The sequence below is a fragment of the Vicugna pacos genome, chromosome 21, assembly GCF_048564905.1.
Source record: "Vicugna pacos chromosome 21, VicPac4, whole genome shotgun sequence".
NCBI classification, from domain to species: Eukaryota; Metazoa; Chordata; class Mammalia; order Artiodactyla; family Camelidae; genus Vicugna; species Vicugna pacos.
Window position 1 is genome coordinate 20,871,402 of NC_133007.1, and position 24,351 is coordinate 20,895,752.

Consider the following 24,351-nt stretch of genomic DNA (forward strand, 5'->3'; position numbering starts at 1 on the left):
CATGGGAGGAAGGGGAAGAAGACATGGAAACAAGTACACAGATTTATTGGAAGAAGGCTATTCTGTTTTAAGAAGAGGAACACTCGTGCTATACTCCAAATCTTTCCTCTCCTCCACCTCCTACCCATTACTATCTTCCCAAGAATCTTACCATTGCAAAGAAACAGTCCCAAACCAGGCTACCCTCAAACCAATACAGAATTTAAAAGGCAAAGGAAATGTTGTTTGTATAGTATTTTATTATAAAAGTAATACATGAATTTATGGAGCTGCCTTCTCCAAGAGGACAAAAAGAGGCAGTTCCAAAGAAGGACACCAGATCCTGGTCTCTCCGATTCTCTTCCCCAAGTCTCAGGCAAGGCAATGAAAACTAAAGGTGATTCTCGTAGTCTGGCTCTGTTTCTTCCTCTGCAACTTCCGGGTGCAAGAGAAGTGAATAGGTGACTGTATTCTCAGCCTAGGAAAGCAGAAAGGAGCAATGAAGATCCATGGAGAGGTCAGAGGAATGGAGGCAACAGAAGAGGTGGCTGGGGAGAAGGGAGGAGGGAGAAGAAAAAGCAGGTGGCAGGGATGGCTCACCTCAGCTTTGGCAGCCTCTTCAGCATCATTGAGATTGGCTGTGGGCGAAAAGAACAGAGATCAGCCAGGGCACTTCTGTAACATGAGGCCCACCCGTGCTGCTGCAAAACCAAAGCCCAAACCAGGCCTGAGGCGAGGACCACCATCCCCAGTTCAGGCCTGTAGACCAAGAGCTTCATTCACCACCTCACCCTCGATATCCCAGACATGACCTCCCTGACTGGCTGCACTGGCAAAGGGAGGCAGTCATTTGGGCTGCCTTTTTTTCAGAGGATCGCTGAGTTTTCCTCGAAGCAAACCAGGCAGCTTGGGGGATCTGAGATACTGGGGAAGAGGTGGGGGGTATTCGGTATCAGAGTGAAGTAAAGTCCAGATTTTTGCCAGCCCCAGAGGTGGCCTTTCTACATTGGCCTGCTGTAGTATATCTCTGTTCGAATTTTGATCCTCGCTGCATCCAAAAGAAAGGCAGCACGAGAGTGAGAGTGAGCAAGGGAGGCTGGAGGGAAGGACAGAAGGAAGCAAGCAAGCCGGTCAGTACTCTCCCTGGCAAATATCTAAAACACATCCAAATTTCCTCATGTTTTTGCCAAGAAACTCACTTCGCCAGTGCAAAAGCAGCCTCAGTATCTGCAAAGCAGCATTCCTCAGGAAGTGGGGGAGGAGTCTGAGACAATGCATCTAGTGTCTTCATTCATCTCCAGGACAAAAGGAGTCCCTGTGTTCCATGCTCCAAATTCTGGAACAAACCACGTCCTGAATTCTCCTTCTACTGCATCCCTCCACATTCCCAGCAACCTTTTGGGAAACCATCAGCCTTCTGGCTGTGCCTTTTGGGAAACCATTAGCCTCAGTGCCTTCCTGTGAAATAAATGCCTTGTGAAATAGTGGAATGTATTTATACCAGTGTAGGTAGAACCAAATGTCAAAGTGGCTAATCCACTTGTGTTTGGGCTTTTTTCTTACATGAGTTTGGCCCTGGTGCAGACTCAGCCCCTATCCCTACTTGGCTTGGCTAAGGGACATAGGGGTTTTGCTCAAAGCGCAGCTGGACAGCTGGGCCATTTTGCTAAAGCTCTCAAATCTGTTGGCTCTGCTCTGAGTCTTACTCCAGCCATCTGAGGTGGAGTCCTCGAGGGCCTCTTTTCCGTGTCTGTTTTTGCTGTCTGGGAGCTCCCCCACCCCTACCCCAAGAAAGCTCCAGGTTTCTTCATGCTCTGGCTTTAACTACAATCCGGAAGTCCCCTGGAATACTCCTGCTCCTTTTACGCACTCCCACTTGAGCCAGGGGTTGGATGGTCACTGATGCTCAGAATGTCAGGCTTGGAAGGGCTTAGAGGTCATCCAGGCCAACCCACTTACTCCCTCAGTGAAGTGACTAAACCCCATGATGGGGAATGACACTGAAGTTCCCACTCTATGATGGTGACAGAGCTAGTTAACAAACCTACAGGAGGTTTACCTCTGCCCATAAAGTAAAGCCCACTAATGCACCTAGTACCCCAGAACTTTCTCAGGCTAAAATCTCCTCTTCATGTTCCACTAAGACCTGAGCCCTATTACCTTATCCCATCACTCTGCAGCAAATCTAGGGTTGATTCCCTAGGCCTCCTCCTCCTTTCCCCTTAGAATCCTACCCCCTTAAGCCTATTTGCCTCAGTCTTACAACTTCTAACACCCATCTTGTGCCAGCTCTGCCAAACTCCTCAGAAAGACCCAAATATCTCTGATCTCCTGCTCTGGAAATATCTACAGCATTTCCAGCCCCAGAAACCTGGACACAGCCCTCCCTTCTCTATCTGGGACAGGTGTTCATCTTCTCCCCATCTCCAGTGACATCCTCTTTAGGCCCAGGAGTTAGTCTCAGAACTGACCAAGAGATTTGAGCCCCTGCCCACCTCCCTCTGCCCCCTCCCTCTCCTGTGCTCCCAGCGGAACTCACACAAGCCACTTCTTGCTGCACAAGGTAGGGTGTCACTGAGCCCCCAGACGGGGAGCTGCACTCACCTGGTTCCTCAGGGAGGGGCTCTCCCATTTCCCTGTGCTCAGGGGTTCCTGGGAGAGCTAGGATGGGCACATAGGAAGTTAGTAGGATTATGGGATGGGGTCTGAGATCTTCAGGACCAAGGATCAGAGGCAAGATTGGGTTAGAACCAACACAGACCCTTCTCCCCCAAAGACTCCTTCTCTCCTCCCTACTCCCCAGGGACTGCCCTAGCCTGTAAATGGGCTGTTCTAGGGGCATATAAGTTGGCTAGGCTAACTGTCAGAAAGGTCCTTCCATTGCAGCTTTCTTATACTTCCTCTGCCTTTTAAAAAGCGCCTCTTTCTCCCTCTCTGTAACTCTCCCTGTATCTCTATGTTTACTTATCATCAGTAACTGAGGTCTTGGCTATGAACTGACTACAAAGTGCTTTATGAGACATTCGTAGTATTATTTTCTCTTTGCCGGTGCTCTAAGTCTTTTTTTTCCCCTTTACTTTCTCTGTGTCCTGTTGTCGTTAGCGCTTTCTCTCACTAGCAAGCTAGCTTGTCAGTGTTAAGAACTGTGACAATTTGCTTATTAGATTTCTAAGGCGCCCTCCCTTCTCTCTCAGCTCTTTTACATTAGTACAAAGGGGGAAGGAGGCTGCTTTCCGAGAGCTGAAGTTCCTCAGCTGATCTGTCAATGAACAAATGCTTATTAAGCATCTTGCTGTGTGGCTAGCACTGTGCTAGGTGCTGGGGGAAAAGTGCAGAATAAGGAGATGTGGTTCCTGCCCTCCTGTGTTCTTGCCAGCCCCTTTGGAAGACAGCTTAGTTCCCTAAGGTAGCCTCCATGGATTCCATGACCCAGCTGCTGCCCATCTTTCTGCCTTGCTTCTGCTGTCTTCTTTTTCTCCCTCTCAATTTATGACTTCAGGGGCGTCAAACTGCTTACAGCACCCTCCTTACTCTTTCCCGACCCCTATCCTAGCCACGGTGTTTCTCATTTCCACGTCTTAGTCCCCATGCCTGGAATGCTCATCTAGCCCTCTTGGCCTGGTTAACAGCTACCCTGGAACATCACCTCCACCATAATGATAACAATTCATACTTATGTGCTGTTTGCTATGTCCTATTATAAGAGCTCCAGACTCGTTCATCTTCACAACCCTGTGAGGTCGGATCTATTCGTGTCCCCCATTTCTCAGACAATGAAACTGTGGCCCAGGGAATTTGAATGTGATGAGAAAACAACTTTCATTTTCTTGGAAAAACAAAACAACTTTGTTTACCTGAGTTGCTGCCTAGACATTTTACAGTATCATAACCCTGCTTATACTCAGAGCCTGAACATTTAAGATAAGGACCTGAGTTTAGGATTCCTGCCGTAAGTTCTTGCTTTGCTTTTCCTGGGGCACGTTTAAAGTTACTACCGAGACGTAAGCCCACAAAAAAGTTAGTGTCCTCCCACCTAATCACCTTTAAGTAATGGCTGCCTGCTACCTGTTCTCTCTCTCCTGCTCACCCATGACCTGGGACAGAGGACTGTCACCCCCTCCCATTTCTGGGATCTATAATTAGCAAATCTTGTGACTCTAATTCCTTTGCGTAAGGTATTGAAATTGTGCTTTCAATCAAAATGACCCTGGGGTTTTCAATTCCCCAATCAGAGAGCTTGGATGCTGACCCCATGTGGGTGGGTGGCTTGTGCCTCCTCATTTAGGTCATAATCTGCATACTCTTAAATTAATATACCAGCGCTAACTTCTCAACACATTGATTAACCCATCCAATGTTAGTCAGCTGGTGGGCTGAGTTGCTGAGACTTGAACTCAGGCAGTCTAGCACCACAGGGTGTGATTCATTCGCTGTACAACACCACCCCACCACACTTCTCTAATTGCCTATGCTGAGTTATTCAGGCTCTTCTGTCCCCTGGAGTTCCCCCCTGCCCCCACAATCATAGCCTTTGCCTTCTCTAATACTGAACTTACCCCCTCTGATTAAAAGGCTCTATTTGTCCCTCTGTCTTCCTCACAATACTATGAACTCCTTGATGGCAGAGACGGAATTCTTTATCTTGGTGTTATCCACAGTCTATCACAGTGCTTGACACATAAGCAAGTTTGTTCAGGCCTTGTTGAATGAATGGGTAAATGAATGAATGAAGTATGGGACTATATCTGAATGCCAAGGAATCTCTAAGCCTAGAGAGAAGGGTTCTGACAATGTTTAGGGTTATGGCCTTGGCTAAGTGGGAACTGATAACAAGAGGGAGCAAGAGGAGCCACAAACCTGAAATCTGCTTTCGCCTCAGGCGGAACCGGGCAACTACGGTGGCAACAATAGCCACTGCAGCAATCCCAGCGACCACAGCCACCACGATCAACACCAGCGAGGAACTGCTCAAGCTGGACCCTGGGGAAGACAGACCTCAGGACAGGCAGCACCCTGTCTGTCCCACCCCACCCTCCCTGCAGGCCGCACCCTGTCTGTCCCACCCCACCCTCCCTGCCCTCCCCTAGCGCTATCCCTGGAGCTGCTTTGTGCCTGGGTCACCCCCAGGTGCAATGCTCACTTCCTCCCCCAATCTCAAGCTCATGGGATGTCTGTGACTGGACTTGTGCCTCCTCCCCCATACCCAGATTTCGCAGCTAAACAAGTGAGGCACACTGTCGAGTGTGTAAGACATGAAGTATTCCTCTTAGCCTCTTGGGGACAGCAGGGAGGGTGGATCTGAAGCCTCCATCAGTGTATCCAGCACAGCCTTGAACTGTTAGGGACATGCCATGGCTTTTGGAGTGAATGGACATAACAGGACATGAGAAGAAATGAGGAAAACCTCAGTTCTGAGGAATGTCCGGGAGCTTAGGGAACATCTGCACCAAGGAGGGAGCTCTGTTCCGCTGCTATGCTATACATTTCAAAGTGGAGCAATAGCCTTGTCACCTATCACCTGGAAGCTGAGGGCTCCGATCTCTGGCCAGTACTTAGCAAGATGCCCATACCCCTGCTCTTTGCCCCAGTGCCCAAGTTTGCTGCTCTGGCATTTCTCAGATCCCCTTGTAGGTCCATAGAACCTGATCCTAATTGTCCATCCTCCTTTTCCCTCCCCTCCTTTCATCTTGATGGAATTCCCACCTTGGACAGTGATGGTCACAGGCTGTGACGAGTGCTGCATCTGCCCGATAAATCCTGTGCAGTGGTACTCGCCATTGTGACTGAAGTTTGCTTGCGGGATAGAGAAGTTGGAATACACAAAGGAAAACTTCATGGATTTTCTATTGTGGAAGAATGTGACCTTAAACAGAGGCTTGTTTTTCCAGCTGTGGCACCTCAGCACGATGGGTTCCCCTTCCTGGAACACCAGGCTAGGGGTCTGGAGCAGCAGCCAGTCTGAAAGACACAAAGGGACCACAGGACCCAGGAGGTCTTGACTCAGCTCCGAGGCCCAGACCGTCCTCATGGTGGGACATTACATGTGGAGAGAAGAGCTAAAGTCTGAAATCAGACAGCCCTGGTCTCTAATTCTGGCTCCATTACTTATGAGCTCTGTAATCTTGGGCAAGTAATCCACTCTTCCGGGTCTCAGTTTCCTCGTTTGTGAAAATGGTCACAATAATACCATTACCTATCTACAATAGTTCCTGGCACACAGCAGGCGTTCAGGATACCCTTGTCCTCTCGTTCCTGTCCTGGGAGAAGCCAGCTGCAGCTTCATGCTGCCCAGTGGGCCTTTGCAGGAAGGATACCAGAGAACCTGGAGTACAGTGCCTTCTCTGAGGGAGGGAGGGTGGATCCGGTCGGACACAGGAGACAACATGTGCTGGGGACACAGCAGAGACATATGTCTTTGGGGAAAGTCATGGACATCCAACAAATATTAATTACCTTATTTGGTGCATGTTAGTAAATGTGGAATTTCCCTTTAGCAGGGTCTTTGTCTAGAGGCAGCAGTTACATGGGTGGGCCATTAGCCTGCTGTGTACTTTTTTCTCTCCCAATTTTCATCCTTTTACTGAAGAAGAACATTTAAAAAAAATTTTGTTGTATAGGGTTTACAGGCCAAGGTGGGTACTTAACTTACACTCCTGACCTCAGCCCACACACCCCTCTTCCTAAAGCTATAGGATAGAGCAGAGATGGAATTGGAAAGAAAGGGTAGAAAACAACAAATACATTGGAAGGGAGCCAGAGGATGAGGAAAAATGACAACAGCCATACGTGTTAGTCAAACACACGTAGTCCCTGCAGCAGATTAGAATGATGCCAACCAAGTCTCCACACTGGCTGGTCAGTCTGCCACACATGCAGGAGAAAATGTTCAATACTGAGGGAATGAGTGACAACAAAGAGAAAACTCTGCACCACAGCTGCAGAGGGACAATCCAGAAGGAAGGTGGGGAGACCGGATCTTGCTCCTTGTGTCACACAAGCCAGAAGACCCCACCCCTCCCAGGCACCTTGCGTCCCACCCATTCCCTGACCACCATCCTGTGTATTCCTCCCCTTGGAGAATCAGGCCCTGGGTAGACAGTCCACTCTGGGATCAGGTGAGCAGTCCTGCTTCTCTAGACTGCCTCTCTTATAAATGTTGGATTGGGGTAGGTGGGAATGCTGAGCATTGTAAAGATCTTTTTAAATGAAGCAGAACCCAGAGAAAATGTCAGAGCTGCTTCCATGTAGCACCAGAAACCAATCCCTGCACTTCTCTTCCCTGTCTGGGTAATCCCCACAATGGAAGGTGAGCATCATTAGAACAGCACTTTCTTCCCAGCAAAGGCTTCTACTGGTACCAGGTTGTAACCTGGACAGTGTAGAGTGTCTGCCTCAGGCTGATTTGTGCAAGAGGGCCACCTTACATCTCCTTGAGGGCAATTTCTTGGCACAGATGTCGAGGGCAGGGCCCAGCTTCATGTTCATGGCACTCATGAGACGTTCTTTAAGTAATAAAAGGGGCTTCCATCAATCTTCTGGGAACAAAACTCTTCCTCCACTCCTGGAAGCCTTGTCAAGAGACGATAAAGTCACACAATCTTCTGCACTCCAGTAGCTAAGATTACTGGGCAGGAACACAGGATTGATGCCATGAATCCTGGTGTAGGCAGAGCCATATGGAGGTTCCCTGGTCATGTTCCCCATGCCCAGCTTTCACTGATAAAGGCCCAGGGAGGGTGGGGAGAGCACTTCATCATAACTGGAATTCTCTGAACTACAGGTAGAAGCTCTTTATGGCATTGGCACTTGCCCTGGAACTTAGCATTCATGATGTCAGAGGAGTAGCAGTGGGAACCACACTGGTGAATGTGAGCATACTGGGCTTCTTGAAACACTTTCATTTTTTTTCCTCTTTGCCAGAACTGGCAGCTACAGCTCACACTGTACCTCTTAGTGCAATTCATGCATCAGAAAAATTTGGAGCCACAAAACTGTTCTGCAGGCATGTACTTCCCACAGTGCTGGGACTTTGGGAGATTTGTCTTCTTGACCACTCAGCAGATGGACTGTCCCCTCCCCAGTGGCCACCTGACTGATTTTCATTCAGCCCTGTAGGGAGGCCAGTCTGTAGTGACTTCTTAGACTCTTAAGTAACAGAGAACAACTTACTGGGAAAGGTTCTGCTCCATCCTGGTTACCAAAGCCCTGAATCATGTGGGTGAGTATCTGGGGCTTCACAATGTCTTGTGGAGGTTTGAGTCACCCATTTGTCTGGACACCGTGGCTAGTGTAGGAGGTGGTGCTGATGGACAATGGGAATGTTTGGTGAGTTAGCGTTGCCGCTGGTCACTGGCTCAGCTTCTCCTAACTGCTCTTCTTCTCCATGGCCTTGGGGCTCTCTGCGACTGGAGAAGCCTTGGTGGGAGCATTGCACCCAATGTAGAGACATAGTCTCCCTCTTTGTGTTTGATGGCCAGTGTCTGGGTTTGCCTGGCAGGGGCACAGACTGCATGTAGAAGACAACAGGGACCTGGGTTATGGTGACTGAGGGGCCGTGAGAGTTGTGGCTGCTGCTGCTGCCACAGCTAGAGGTGCAGAGCTGTGTGGAGGAGAACCGGGACTGACAGGGCTGGAGCTGTTGCTGGTGGTCAGCAAGGTGGTCTGCTGCTGGATCAGCACCTGCTTCTCCAAGAGCTGGATCTGTTGCTGTGTCTAAATCAGTGAATGGGGCTGGGGCTGTGAGTGGGAGACTGAAGAAATGAGGGTCTGGCTGGGAGCATGTGTAGCTGTCCGTGTCAGGTTCATGGCCATGTCCTGTTGAACACTCCTATCTGCTTCTGTCTTCTTGGCCACTGCACTTTCTGCCTGTCTAGCTGTTCTGAGTCACAGTCACTGTTTGGGATGCAGGCATGGGCTCTACCACTCCTCTGTGTTTCATGAGACGGCTCCTACCACCACCTATTCCTGAGGAGGGCAACTGACTGAAAGGCCCAGGTGTGTGGCCACTTACTCCTGGACCCATGAACCTTGGAATGCTATTTCCACTGTCCCCACCAGCTGGTCTAAGACTAAAGAACTCACCTGAGGCCTCAGAGGAAGACTAAGCCACAACTAGTCCAAGCTTGAGGCCTGAGAGAGGCTAAAGACGAAGAGGCTAAACAGTTTTCTGAGTGGAGTCTTGGGCTGAGGCCTGCTCGTTCTTCACTGGCAAGTTCTGCACCTGATCTGCACCTGCATGGACTCCAGGAGCCTGAGGAGATGGCACCCTCTGCTGGGCTGTAGCCACTGTCCCATAAGCATCAGGATGAGTTGAGAAGCTAAAGGCACATTTCAGCCCAGAGTCTGGATTACCTGGAACTGGTTTCCCAGTGGTAGACTTTGATACATGTGGGCCTGAGACCGGGTGAGCAGGGAGGAGGCCATGTTTCCCAGTAGCACCGATTGGGTTGAAGTGATAATGCAAGGAGAGCTCACACCCTGGGATTGGCTGGTAAGTTGGGTGGCTGGTGGTGTGACCAGACTGACTAAGGCCTGGGTGGTGGTGGTCAGCTGCTGTGTAGTGCTGGTGTTTAGGGGAGCTGGCCTGCTGGACAGCAGTTGTGGCTCTGCAGCTGGGTCCTGGTGAGCTGCTGCTGGACATAAACTGGTAGAAATACTAGCCCAAGGAGCTGTCACAGCACTGCCTGCAGGGCCTGCTCTGCTTGCTGTTCTCACAGTGGCATTGAACTCTCTGGGGCTGAGCACTGTCACCTGAGTGGGGACTCCCATCAGTGCAGCTGGAGTACTGTTGGCTCTCGTCTCCATGGTAGTGGCCCAGGGTCCCAAAGGCTGGTGCTCGGGCTCAAGGCTGCACATCTAGCTTTCCACCCAGGTCTTCCATGATGGTGTCCACCTCATGTGCCAGGGTTCCTTGTCACTAGACCTGGTAGCTGGATGGGGACTCTCAGTCTCAGGGGAGGGATCCCTTCACCTCCACCCCTTCCTAGAAGGGCAGCGCACTGAGATTGAGGCTCTGCCAGGCCTCTGGGGCTTCCCTCCAGGACTGTCTTATCCTGCTAAGCCCAGAGGGTAAAGATGGCAGGACTGGGGCTGAGGCCTACCTGCTGTATTACATACTTTTGAGGACAAGTTGGGAATCAGGTAACGGAAGGGGACTAAGTGAAGAGTAACAGTGACAATATTCATCATAGTCACATTTCAGCTTTTCTTTATGGAGAACCTATTTCTTGCCGGGAGCTTTGGAGAATCACTCATCTATTCAGCAAACATTTATTAAGCCCTGCCCTGTGTCAGGACCTTGAAATACAGAGACAGTTAAAACACAATAACCGTCACCTCAAGTTGCACAGAGGGCAGAGGACCAGGGAAATGCTGATTCTCACCAGAACCTAATGGGGGAGGCAGTAGTATCTCCACTGAGCAGATGTGGAAAATGAGGCTCCAAGGTAAATGAAACCACCATGTTTACATGGCTAGTCATTTCCAGGACCAGGACTCAGTTGTGGTCTGTCTGTGTATTTGCCTCTGCTGTGAAAATGGAAGGATTTCTATGAATTAGGGATTTCTTTCTGCTTCTTTCACACCCGCCTGCCTACTTGTGGCCTTGTCATCTTCTTGCTCAATCAGAACTGAGGCAAAAGAGCCATTCAGAGAAATTTCTTAGGAACTTCCACCCCACCACACATACTAAGCAAAGGGGGTGGCAAAAAGGGAAATGAGTGGACAAAATGACTCCAGACAACTCACAGCCATGCTTCCCAGTACATAAGCCACCCTCTTTCCTAAAAACCTCTGCCATGTAAGCAAATTTCATCTCTCCTTGACCCCCCAGGCCTTGCTCCACTGACCAGAAATCACATCCAGATGCACAGGGTCACTGAGGCTGGTCTGGCCCGTCTGGCACTTGTAGTCCCCGCTGTCATTGCTGCTGGCCTTAAAGCTGTAGCTGGGCTGTACCTGGGTTGGGATGGAGCTTCCATTATGGAACCACTGGGTGAAGTCATCCCCAGGGTTGTTGGTCCCTTGGCACATCAACATCACATCATCCTCCTGGAGAACGTTGACCCATTTGGACTGAAGGTTCACCACAGCCTTCGGGAGACCTGCTGAGGGGAAGAGAGAGGATGCAGCCTGAGGGAAGGGGACCCCAAATCTCAGACAATGGGAAACTGTGGCTGTGCTGTAGACATCAAGATAGGAACCCAATCCAGAACTGTTCTGTAACTGAGGGCAATTCCTCCTACTCAGGCAGCCCATTCCCAGCTTCAATGGTAAGAAGAGAAGGAAAAAGGAGTTGTATGGGGGGTAGGGAGCAGGGCATCTTGTGGGAACAATTACCCTTTCTCAGCTCTACTTTGGTCCTGGGTTGCTGGTGTATTCAGAGCTGGACAGGGTGCAGGGAGCAGAGAGAGAGGGTAGCTAGGGAGGGTGTGGGTGGAGTACTTACCAGGTGTCCCAGCAGCAGGAGCTGTAAGAGAGACAGCAGCAATCAGCCCAGAGTTTGGATTTGATGATTCATCATTATAAATAATCACCTCCTTGCAAATCTCCTTAATTCTCTTGCCTTTATCTGTCTGCATCACATTCACTTGTATTGTCCTTTACTTGTTCAGCTGTGTGTTAATGAAACACTACACAGTAACCAGATTGGTTTCTCTGTAAATTTACTGTCTCCATACTCAAAAGGACACTAAACTCTCATTCTGACACTTTTCTCTAGTAAATTTGCTCTGCTGCTCTGGGTGGTGGTGACAATCATCTTTTTCTCACTCCTCAAACTTCCCAGTCCTCTGCTCCCAGCCCCCTCTCACTTAAAGGTGATGCCTTCCTTCATCCTTAATGGAGAAAACAAGAGCAGTTAGCCAGGAGATCTCACATCTTCCCCCAACTAAGTTACCTAACCTTTCTGCATCTCCTTTCTTGGTTACACTGGGGACAATATCTCTCCTCCTCTCTGTGGTCGGTCTGTTCTTGGTCACATTGTCTTTCACCCTCTCAAGAATTTCCCTCTCTCTGTTATTCCTTTTCTCTTCTGCATCACCCATTTCTTCTTGTCAGCTAGATCTTTCCCATCAAGATAAATGTAATCCAGGATCTTTCATTAAAAGAAAAAAATATCTCACTTGATGCCAGATGTAATACCAAAATTATTTCTCTGCTCCCTTTCCCAGCCTGATTTCTCAGTTCTTTTTTCTACATAGGCTGTCCTCATTTCTTCTCCTTCCAATCACTGTTTCATTCTCTGACATTTGAACTCCACCTTCACTGGTCCACTAAAACTTTTCTTGTGAAAATCACCAATGACTTCTGTGCTGTCAAATCAAGTGGACACATTCTTTTTCTCTCCCGATTCCCCCATATGAGTGTTCATCTTCACTATCTACCCAGGTACTCATGCCTGAAACCAGCAAGTCCTCCTTTATTCCTCCCTCCCAAACCCCGTCCACCTTCGCACCAGTAAGTCTTGCTGATTCTGCTTCCACTTAGTTCTTGAATCCATCTACTTCACTCTATGCCCATGACTCTACTTTCTCCCATCTCCTAACCTGTCTCTTCCCTTTTTGTTCCCCCTACAAGTCATTCCCCAAAGAGAAGCTAGAGTTATTTTTTAAAGTATCAAATCAGCTAATATCACTCCCCTGCTTACAAGCCTTCAATGGTCTTTCTTTACTCTTAAAAGAAAATGTAAATGTTTATAAGGCCACACCTGACACGACCTCTGTTCACCTCTCTGGCTTCATTTCAAGTCCCTCTTCCCCTACTCACTGACCTCCAGTAACACCAGATCTCTTTAAATTCTTCAAATTTGGGACTTTTGTGTATGCTGACCCCTCTACTCTAAACCTGTTTCCTTTGTATCTTCAAATGGCTTAATTATTTTCATGCTTCATGTCCCAGACTAAATGTCAGTTCCTCAGAAAATTTTTTTCCATATCATCCTGTTTAAGTGGACTGCTCTCTCTTCCCCCCACAACAACTGCTCTTATCAGAGTATCCTGTTTACATCTTCATAGCCATTTTCCCATTTGTATTTATGCATTTGTGTGGGTTTATTTATTGTTTATACCCCTCAGGAGAATGTAAGCTCCAAGAGGTTGGTAGGCATATTATTTTATTTGCTGATGCTCTGGAAATTATTCACTGAATCCATTTAGGTGAGAGATAAGAGAGCCCAAAGTTGTATTGACTATAGGAAATGGAGATGAGGACGTGGACAGGAGACAAATTTAACAGGCAGAACCAAGAGAATCTGGACTTGATGAGATGTGGGAGTGATATAAGTGTGTGACAAGGAAAAAGGTTAGTTGTGCTCACAGAAATATAAATGTGAGGAGGAGAACATTTGTGAGGGGAAAATGATAGTTGGATTATGAATATGTTTTGTTTCTGAGCTGACTAATCAATTTTAAATTGTACTTGACACAAGCAAGAAAGATAGGTTTGGAAATTATTGACATGGAATGAAAGCTAAAAACCAGAGTGTAGGATTGACAAGGTGACAATGTAGGGAAGTAGAGACTAAGAGGACGAGAAAGAAAAGAAACAAGTTAAGAGGCAGAAATGCAGAGAGAAGTCACCATTCCATTTATTCATTCCACATTCAACAAGTAATAGTGAATACTAAATATGATCATACTCAATATAGTCATTGCGAGAAAGACACAGATCTCATGCTTTAGGTCAAGAAGGCTTCTGTCTTGCTCAGTGATAAATCCCCAAGTCCTAGAACGGAGCCCACACACAGCATTTGTTTAATGTTTAAACAAGGCAGTTTGTGGAATCTGTGAAGAGCAGAGACTGCAGTGTACACCTTGCCTGGCTCTAGAGAAAAACCCACTTGGGGCGTGGGGACAAGGCTGGAAGAGGAGAACTGGAGCTTTATTAAGCAGGCAGTGGAGGAGCACTGACGGCTCTGATGAAGTGCAGCAACTCAACCAGAGCTGCACTTGATGATGTCATGGCCTCGGTGTGCAGCATGGATTCAGGGAAGAGGAGGCAGAAGCAGTCAAGACTGGATCAGAAGGTGCTGTAAAAATTGAATTACTGAGCAATGAAGATGTAAATATGGTGGCCCAGATAAGAATGGAAAAGATGGAGTAAATCCTTGGTGAATTAGCGAAAGACGAAATGGAGGAAAATACCAAAAGTCTCTCCCAGAAGTCTTACCAAGAGCCACACTGGTAGCACTGTTAGCTGAGGTGGGGAAGCATACTGCCTCTCCAGGCCTGAGCTTCTCCATGTGAAAAATGAGGTCGTTCCATGCGCATTTTACCATGTTATTCTACTGCAATCCATTTCATCCTGCTCATGGGGACATACGCCCTCTTCCTCACCTCCACCTCCTGTCCCAGTGTCATCCAGCATTGAGGGCCGAGCGCTCCCAGAGCTGACCAGATTTTACTATCAATCCTAGCACATAACTTGGAGAGTGGCCATGTGTCTCCCACTGGGGCTATATTTCAGGGGATTTGAGGGTGGAAACTCCAGAAACTGAGCTAAAGGAGACACTCCCCCATTTGGCCTTCCTTAGACTCTTCCTCCCACAGGCATCATCAGGCCTTGGTCACAGCTGAGAGCATGGTCAGAAAGTAGCACTCGATCTTGGCCTAGGATCCTGGTTTTCTCTTTGATCAGTGACTGTTCCCCATCTGTGTGCAGTGCAGGAGGCATGCATGATTTCCCTGGTCCCACAATTGATGATTCCAGAATTGCCCAGTTTAGGTATTCTCTGAAACCCGTTCCCTGGATAACCCAGACATTCTTGTGCTTCTTCCCGGGGAATCACCTTGCACCTAAGGAGAACAGGCTTCTGCTGCCTGAAGTGGTTTCAGGGGCACAGAGAATGGCCACTGCCCCTACCACCACAATGTGTTTTATTGCTTCCCCTACCTCCTTTTGTAAGAGACAGCATTAGCCCTCCTGCCTAAGATTTGGTCCCACTAAAACACAAATTTCTGCAGAAGGGAAACACCCTTTCCTCTACTAGACTTTCCTCAGATCTGGCTCTGCTGTGGGGGGTGTCCAAGCACCAGGGACCTGGGTGCCCAGTGAGATTCGGCAGAAGACTAGGGAAAAAAACAGAAACAAACAAACACCAAACTCTGCCAATTTCATAATTTGCCAGGGCCAGAAAGGTTGTGAGAATTTGGTTTTCATCAGCCTGCCTTCATCCTCCTGACTTTCCTGACATGCTTCCCGTGCCACCCCTCACCCTGGCCCAAGCTCGGCCCCAACCAAGGTGGCAGCACCTGAGTTAGAAAAGCGCACCTGCCTCTGTTCCTGCTCCAGTGTCCCTCCTGGGGGCCCTGACTCACCCAGGAATAGCAGAGCTGTCCACAGTAGCATGTGGCCCAAAGGATGGCAGGGCATGCAGTCAGCCTGGTCACTCTCAGTAGCAGGGAGGCCTGTGAATGAGGGGACCCCCATCACCTCCCGGAGCAAAGGAGTTAGCTCTGACAGCACCAGCACGGCGAGCACAGGCTTCTCTCAGGGCTTGATCGATTCCACCCCAGAGGACAGACAAATTCTGGAGTAAAAGAGGAAGTGAAAAGAAGTGTTGTATTATCATAGGCTCCTCCCCTTCCACCTCCTTTCATCTCAGTGGTTCCCTCCCAGCAGTTTCAGGACTTCCAAGAATAAATCTGGCTCAGTCCATCTCCAAATTCACGGAAAATGTAGAAACTGGGAAACAACTTTCTCCTCTTCCCCTGGGGCCACAGCTGGGCTCAGCCTCTGGGAGAGAGAGAGGAATAGTCACCCAAACTCAGCTCAGAGCCTCCTTTCTGTCTCTTTTTAGAAAAGATGATGGAGGATAGTGTGCCAGCAGACTTCTCATATTTCTAGATCCATTTGGAGACCCAGGCACTGGAATTGGACTCCTCCTGAGATGGAGCCTAGCAGCAGGAGGCCTCCCCCCATCATTTGATTTTCTTTATTATCATAATCCTGACTCATTTTTGGATTTGTGGAACCAGGACAAAGAAGTGTGACAGGGTGTCAATAGAATGATCACACCCATCCTCTTATTCCCCTTTCCCATTCATTCTTTTACTCATTTCTTCAATAAATATCTTTTGAGCACAAATGTGTGCCCTGATTCTTTACTTTTGCCACCTCCTTTCCCATCACTGTTGTCACCACTATGGCATGGTGAAAGAGCAGGGCTTCTGAGCTGTATGAGTCTAATTTTGAATGCCAGGTTGCTTCTCAGAACTACAGGTTCCTCATCTGTTTAAAAGAAGATTATCATGCCTACCCTTCAAGCGGGCTTTCTCAGCCTCAGTACTATTGGCATTTTGAGCTAAATATGTGAGGACCTATACACTGTACATTGTAGGATGAATAGCAGCATCCCTGACCTCTACCCACTAGATGCCAGGGGCACCCCTCAGTGGTGAAAATAAAAATGTCTCTAGACATTGACAAATGTTCTTTTGGGGGCAACATTGCCCCTGGTTGAGAACCACTGGACTCAGGCTTTTAAAAATTAAAAGAGAATTTGTATGTTTGCAAAGTATCTGGGGCATCACAGGTATCTAACGAATGCTGATTTCCCTTTTTTGCTTTCTATCATCATCCCCATCACCATTTGTTCACCTTTAACATCCCCAGAACATGAGATGCTCTGAGATCTAACTTGGGGCCCTTTGCTAGGGCCTCTCTCACAAATGCAATCTCAGGAAGCAAGCTGTAATATTCAAGGAAATGACATTGTAAAATCTGCTGTCACACTCTGTGGTCTTCAGGAACCTCAACAGTCCCACCCCGTTGGCCAAGGCTTTTACTGCCAGTCCCATTCTATCTATCCACGCACCCAACCTACCTCCAGCCCTCATCTGGTTTTTAGGTGAAAAAGTTTCTTTACCAGTGACAAAACTCCAATGAGCTGACATCAACATTTTGAACATATCATTAGAAACTGATAAAGTTAATTTACATAATGGGACCCACAATCTGGGAGCCACTCCAGTGACCCATCCCACGTCACAAATCTAAACTTACGTCAGCCTGGTAAAAGGAAACGTACAGGAAACATCTGTCCCAGAACCTAACACCCACCAATCACAATTCTCCAGCTCAGCTTTAGCTATCTTACCCTACTCTAGAACCTGGGACCTGCTAGCTTTATAAGAAATCCCCAGCCTCCTAGCCAATCACGCTCCCTTTCCACATTGCCTTTGCTAAATCTCTATAAATTTTCTCTTGCCCAAATCCCTGGGGAAGAGTTCTCCACTGCTTGTGAGAAACTACTCTCCCAGTCCATGGGTTGTTTTCCCTTGAATAAAGGATATCAAACTTGTCATTAGATTGTTTTAGTTTTGTCATTGGACAGGTCAGATATGTCCCATTTCACTGCATTCACTTTTTTTGTGCTTTGCAGATACTGTATTTTTTTTTAACAAATTGAAGGTTTGTGGCCCCCTTGTCAAGTAAGTCCATCAGTGCCATTCTTGCAACTGAATTTGGCTCAGTTTGTGTCTCTGTGTTATATTTTGATAATTCTCACAATATTTCAAATTTTTTCATTATTATTACCCTTTTTATGATAATCTGTTATCAGTGATCTTTGATGTTACCACTGAAATTGTTTTGGCATTTTTAGCAATGAAGTCTTCTTTAATTAAGGCATGTACATTGCTTTATAAATATAATGCTATTGCACACTTCATAGACTATAGAATAGTGTAAATATAACTTTTATATGTACTGGGAAACCAAAAGGTTTGTGTGACTCATTTTATTGCAATATTCACTTTATTGCAGTGGTCTGGAATTGAACCTGCAGTCTCTCAGAGGTATGCCTGTATTGTCATGATATGAAAACAGCTACCGAAGATTTCAGGATTGGCTCCTAGATGTAGGTGAAGGTTCCTGCAGAGCCATTTTGGTTTGCTGCCTCTCGGGCTGCTCTCCATTATCTCTGGTAAACTTCTCTTAGATCGAGCTCCACCTATTCCCCATTTGGAGCTCCAGTTTCTTTGTTCTAATCTTTTTAGGTGGAAAATTCAGGTGTGAGAGACTCCAGATTTACGATAGTGTGGAAAATTGAAATATGAGAAACTCCGGGTATTTCAAGGTGAGACCTAGTGGCCCACGAGCTTTGAGTTTGTGCTCAATCTCATCTACAGTGTAAGCACCTTCAGGAGGTACTGACAGGTCTTAGGAACTGTGCTCAGGCAGTCAGAAACAGTAAGTCTGGTTGAACTAGGGAGGCTTATTTAAACAAGGGAAAGTAAGAGGTACCCCTCAATCAAAAGAAAGCATGATGGCAGCCATTAGGAAACTCACAGAGCCTGAGGTAAGTCCACAGCATAAACTGCTGGGGGACTTGGGAAACTAAATTAAGACAATAAATTTGGACTATTTTGGCTAAAAGCACATAGTAGGCACAAGCCAAACTACTGAAATCCATTAGCATGTCTGCTGCTATAAAGAAATACTCTCACGAAAGGAGTAAAGATCTGCTATTAATGGAAACCTTGTGAGCCAAAGCAGCAAACTTGGTGGGCACAGACCAGGCACTTAAAAGCTGTTAGAGTTCTTCTCACCACCTCATTCTCAGACTCCTGTGCTAAATTAAGTACTTTATATGTGAGAAATGTGGTCCAAGAAGCTGTAGATAGCTACAAAAATGGAAACATCTTACCAAGACAATCTAGAATTATAAAGGCCATTACAGGGGATCTTCCAAGTAGACAAGATCATTCACTTTAGAGTGCACTTGAAAGTAAGAGTCCCCAAATCAAACAGAATGGGATACCTATTTTAACTGATATGCCTCCAAAAGGCTTCAAGATTCCCAGAAAGCTTAACTGAAAGATGCATTACAAAAAGGTAATGAAAAAGTAAGACACAAAAGGCACCTAAAACAAAACACTATAAGACTGATGTGACTCCTACTGCTCCCCTCTGTCCTCTACCTGAGTGCTCACAGTCTGCTAATCCTCTCTCTGAATTGTTTCTCCACTCTGAAGAGACTATACAACTGTAAACAAAAGCTTGCCAAGCCTTACAGATACTCCGTATCTATCCTCAAAGGAGGGCCACCGAATAGTCCCCTCTCAGGGCTGATGAGATTCTGAGGGATTCTGGTAAACTACTACCAAGTATTCCCTTAAACAGCCAAGGGGAAACTAAAATTAAAATTAATGGAAAATCTTGCCAAATTCTGACAGATACTAGAACTACACTTTAACTTAAACCCCTCTTGCTCTAGAGCCTGCAGAAGGAATGCTGGAAAAACTGGCAGAAGCTGGGGAAGAGAATTCTTACCAGACTCAGCTCTTCTGGATTTCTATAGTGCCTGGTCAAGAGAGGAAAATGAAATTTCATGTTGTCCTTTCTTTTCTAAATTCAGATTTTTTTTTTTAATTTGGTTTGGGGCACCTATTGGCTATCAATCCTTCTCTCCCAGGGACAGCTCTTCTCTTCTGTTTGTCTCGTATCGTGTTGAGAACTTGCCTTGGCAACCATCATCAGGTTGGGGCCCCCAAAACTATGGTCAGACAGAAATATGGGTTTGCAGTGTAAGCCCTGACAGCTTTTTTTCTTTTTTGCAACTCATATGCCTGACTTAAGCTGTGATTGCTGAGGCATCCATTTCAAAGAAGGTTATATCGACTAAATGCATTATCAACCACAAAGTAGATAAAAAGCCAGGCCACCTCCGCCCACTGAGTCTCCTTTTTCTTTAGAAATCTTGGTTGATTTCAATAACTGACCGTTTGGGCTACTTTTTTTTTTTTTCCTTCCTATACTTTACATTCTTGCTTTTATTTATTTATTTTTTAATTCTCCAATAGTGAGCCTATGAATCCCTAGGCACCCACCCTAAACCCCAACAAAAGCAGGAGCCCAGGCCCATGTGCACATGGGAGATCTGTATCTCCCCGTGACTTCACTATATGGCCCCAGATTTGCTGTGTAATTTTCAGGTATTATGAGTAATGAGCCTCTATTTTTTCAAAGTTTCCTGTTGGTTACTGCTGAAGAGCATCTTCCAGTCACAATAAGAACCACAAGAGCTGGTCCAGCCACAACACTGGTTATTGATATGCTGAGACTGACACAAAACTAGGTTGCATCACATTGGCTTCTGGAGCTCTACTAACTGTTGCCAGCTCTGAGGGGAACTAAGACTTCTTTCTCATGGCTATCTTTGTGAGTGACTCTGGATCTTGAGAGGATAGTATATTTTGTACCCTCTTTGGAGAACTTCTTGGGTCCATGGGGTTATTCAATGCTGCCAAAAATATTTACTATTTTCCCCAGCTAAAACCTGACCAGATACTTGAAAGTTGTTTTTTGTTTTTTTTTAAAGTAGCTTTATGATCAGAAGTTGGCCAGACTGGAAGATGATATTCAGCACCTGATAAGACCTTTTTTTAAGGCCTTCTCCCCTAATCTAAGTAAAACTATGTATCCAGAGGGGAATAAAAATATTACAAATACAAATAGCTACAAATTAGTTTAAACATATTAGTTTAAACAAATTAAACAAATTAGTTTTAAACATAGAGTTCTTTTGATTTGCATCTTAGTTGAAGATCTTTCATATAAAGATCTTCTTTCATATATAGAAGCAAATTGAAGGTAATGTAGTTGGATGAATAGGTCAATATTTTGAGGTCATTCAGGCTGCAATCCAATTCTTTGAGGAATTAAAAACAACTGTCCTTGTCTTATAAGATCAGAAATGCAGCTCTAGAAACAATTCAAAGCCCACCTAGCCTTTTTACAAATTCCAAAACCTCTCCATTAAAAAAAAAAAAAAAAGCTTGTAGGTATGGTAAAATTTTGGATTTAGAAAAGTCCTTCTTGGAGGAACTTGCATTCTTTCCCTGTGCTGTTTCTTTAAAATTCAAACTTCAGAGAGGTCATTCTTATTAGGAAAAAAAAAAGAAAAAAAGTGGGAGGAGGCTATTTGGAAACTACGTAAAATTTTTTCAGTCTTTACAAATAGTGAAAAAATGAAGCCATCTGAGCAGATAACCTTAACTTTTTCCATCTATCAGGAATACAATTCTGATCCAACTGTTCTTTTATAAACTACTGAGTTTTGCATTATCATAGCTGTGTCATGGCTAAAATTTCAAAATGAAAGCTGTAACACCTGTCTATATGTTGCATCTGTCTATGTGTTTATGTATGTCTACATATGTATGTCATATAAATGTGTGGGGTTTTTCTACCTTCAGATGGTACTGCCAAAATTGATTTCTAAAAAGCTCTACTTTATTGGCTTCAAGAAAATTAAGCATTTATATAAATCAACTACACTCTCAGTAATACAGAAATTAACCCAAATGTTTACACAAATGTCAATCTTAAAAGAGCTAAGTTTTGTTCACAACTATGTAACCTTCTGTATTTGCCTTTTAAATATTTTATTGTCACCTTAGTTAACAGTTAATTAAGTTGATTAATTACTTAACTTACACTTTAGTTAATAGATTTGTTATTCCATAAAGGTCTGTGATCTTATTTAGTCAAATGTTCAATCTTCTCGCCATTTTTACAAGTTCCCAAAATCAAATTCTAAATGAAGTATTTTTGACCTTGGAGTAACACTGAGATTTCCCAGAAAGCCTCTGGAATTCTCAAGGAATTTGTCTCTCACTTTTTAAAGGAGAGATGTTAAACTAATTAGGTTTATTTAATATGTTAAATTACATGGGAAGCATTGTCAAATAAGAAGTGATAATAAACTTTCTTAGGGTATATATGAATGGATGTATGTTACTAATATAGGTATTCCAGAAATTGTTTAAAGATTCTAGAATTTTGTCAATACTCTCATTGTCCAATTACTATGCTAACTTACTGTATGCCACAGAAATAACTACATTTCCTTATCAGATGAACTGTCATCAAATCTTTATTCATGGGCATTTTTAAGTCTTTTGTCATTAACAGACAGTTATTGTTTTACTCTAATATTTTTGCAAAAGTAAGACTCATGGAAAGGACTCTATCAAGAATTCTTGACCACTGGGGGGGAAGGTATAGCTCAAGTGGTAGAGTGCATGCTTAGCATGCAAGAGGTACTGGGTTCAATCCCCAGTACCTCCTCTAAAAATAAATAAATAAACCTAATTATCTCTCTCCCTGCCTAAAAAAAAAAAAAAAAAAAAAATCTTGACTACTGACACTGCTGCCAAATTACAAGTTATCAAATCTTGCATGCATATTTCACAACTGAAGGCTCTACCTGACATCTGGTCCTGTATAAACACCGGAGATCTCAACATCAAGCTTAATAGAATGAGAAGCTGCTGGCATCAAGAAGTAGACTGTCTCAACCCAAGACACTGGAACAGGAATCTTGGTCCCTTCCACACTCATCATGAAATACCTTCTCCCCTTTGTACCTGCCTCACCATTCTCCTTTCTCTTTCTGTTACTTGTAAAGATAATGCTATCATCTGTATTTCTAGGGAGAACCCATTTGATTATTGGGTTTGCCACCAAAGACCCCACTTGGCCTATGACGCTGGTGATCCTGTAGTTCTGCCTATTTCAAACTTCTCCCTGATTGCCAATGCCGCAGTTTCTCTGGACCAGGTGAAGCCTCCTCTCTATCATGTCAGACTCCTAAACCTGACCCTGCAAATCAATTTCTCTGCCTCCAGTTAAAAACTAATAGAAAAAGAAATCAGAACAATATTCTCTGCGTGGTCCACAGACCCTTAAATCTTAAATCATAAATCACCTGACCTCCAGGGCTGTAATCTTTCCAGTTCTGAGCCTTGGCTGATCACTCTGTCCTCCATTTCCAATGGCCTCGATTGTGGAAATACCTCTTTTGGTGGTACCACCTGTGTTCCTCTTCAGTTTATCTGTGGATGATAGTGCTCCCTCATGCATGGGAAGCTCAATGTGTAAATAACTGGGAAATGGTGGGAAGCTACAGTCTAAGCTAACTATGTCTCTGACTGTCCGCAATCAAACCAAGGCTTCACATTGGGCTGCTTCTTCAACTTACATTACAGATCAATTAAGAATTACCAGGAGGTTATGGTAGCTCACAGAGAAAAAAATGTGACAATGAATATATATATGTTCATGTATAACTGAAAATTTGTGCTTTACACTGGAATTTGACACAACATTGTAAAATGATTATAAATCAATTAAAAATGTTAAAAAAAAAAAAGAATTACCAGGAGGCATTCATGATTCAAAATTTGTTTCCTATGGCAGATCCGTACTCCTCTGATTAAGAGGTAGTCTAAATGAGGCTATCATCAGAAACCTCTCCTTAACTCTTGAAGATATCAAGAACCTACCATTAAAACAATATCTGCCTGACAATAATCCCTAGACTTTCAGGCCAAAGTTGTTCTTGTAATAAGACAGTCCTTGATTATCTTTTAGACAGCAAAAAGGTGTCTATGCTGTAGCCAACACCACTTGGCTGTACATGGATTCACACTTCTAAGGAAGTTGAGACTCAGCTACTTAAGATCACAGAAAGACACTTGGCTTAAGAAAGTGTCTCCTTCAGTGTGGTCTTTCTTTGATCTATTTAAGTTGTTTTGGGTCATGTTGACTGTGGCTTTGGAATGTCCTCCAAGCTTTGGGAATTCTTCTGCTTAGAGTCATTTTAATAATCTCCCTGGTGTGCTGCATTGTCTCAAAAGCTTTAAATGCACCTGTGTAGCCACTGGCAACCAAACGTTCACCTAACATGTCAAAAATGCAATGAGTAAAACAGCCAGTTAAGGGACTGAGACCTCAGTATCCTAACCTATGGAGACAGCCAAACTGACTCCAACACCAATGAGAAGTGGTAGCTCAGAGGGGTGCTAATACCTCACATTTTGGTCAATACTCTTTGCACAAATAAAAGTTTGATCACAGTGAGGGGAATTGATACAGTTAATTAGTATATTGGGATCCACAAAATGGCAGCTGCCTCAGTGTCTCAGTCTACATCACAAATCTAAACCTGAGTCTGTCTGCACTTGGTGAGGAGGGTATAGCTCAATGGTAGTTATGCTTAGCATGCACAAGGTCCTGGATTCAATCCCCTGTACCTCCACTTAAATAAATAAATAAACCTAATCTTTTGCTCCCTAGAAAACAACTGTTAAGTCAGCCTGCACTTACAGAAAACACCTATCAAGGAAACCTAATATACATCAATCACAATTTTCAAACTCAGCTCTAGTCTTTGGTCCTAGAAAATAGGACTTTCTAACATTCTAGGGAAATACCTGACCCCCTAGCCAATCATGCTTTGTTTTCACATTGCCTCTTCTACCACTCTATAAAACTCACTCTTGCCCCAAATCCCTTGGGAAGTGTGCTCCACTTCTTGTGAGGCACTATACTCCCCCAATCTACAGACTGCTCTTCCTTGAACATCAA

General features: G+C 45.2%; 1 protein-coding gene and 1 pseudogene across 4 annotated transcripts; both read right to left on the reverse strand.

Moving 5' to 3' along the window:
- Positions 1 to 219: 219 nt before the first annotated feature.
- FCGR2B (Fc gamma receptor IIb) lies at positions 220 to 15,459 on the reverse strand. Of its 4 annotated transcripts, none has more exons than XM_072946236.1 (8): positions 15,294 to 15,459; positions 11,426 to 11,446; positions 10,827 to 11,081; positions 5,683 to 5,937; positions 4,837 to 4,959; positions 2,584 to 2,640; positions 580 to 617; positions 220 to 457 (listed from the first exon to the last, which is right to left on the reverse strand). In XM_072946236.1, the coding sequence occupies exons 1-8, from the start codon at positions 15,403 to 15,405 to the stop codon at positions 371 to 373; spliced, it is 948 nt and encodes a 315-aa protein (XP_072802337.1). In that variant the 5' UTR covers positions 15,406 to 15,459; the 3' UTR covers positions 220 to 370. The 4 variants fall into 4 exon arrangements, with proteins under 4 accessions (XP_072802337.1, XP_072802336.1, XP_072802339.1 ...); XM_072946235.1 differs by having other exon boundaries at positions 10,827 to 11,084; positions 15,294 to 15,455; XM_072946238.1 differs by lacking the exon at positions 2,584 to 2,640 and having other exon boundaries at positions 15,294 to 15,454.
- On the reverse strand, positions 5,952 to 9,952 carry LOC140688058 (polyhomeotic-like protein 1; annotated as a pseudogene).
- Positions 15,460 to 24,351: the final 8,892 nt, after the last annotated feature.

Coding starts and splice junctions, on each gene's coding strand:
- FCGR2B (XM_072946235.1), bottom strand. CDS start 15,405: ATGGGGGTCCCCTCATTCACAGGCCTCCCTGCTACTGAGAGTGACCAG. Junction 5,938..10,826: donor GCATCTGGATGTGATTTCTG/GTCAGTGGAGCA, acceptor TGTGTCTTTCAG/ACTGGCTGCTGCTCCAGACC. Junction 2,641..4,836: donor GAGGCGAAAGCAGATTTCAG/GTTTGTGGCTCC, acceptor TGCCCATCCTAG/CTCTCCCAGGAACCCCTGAG.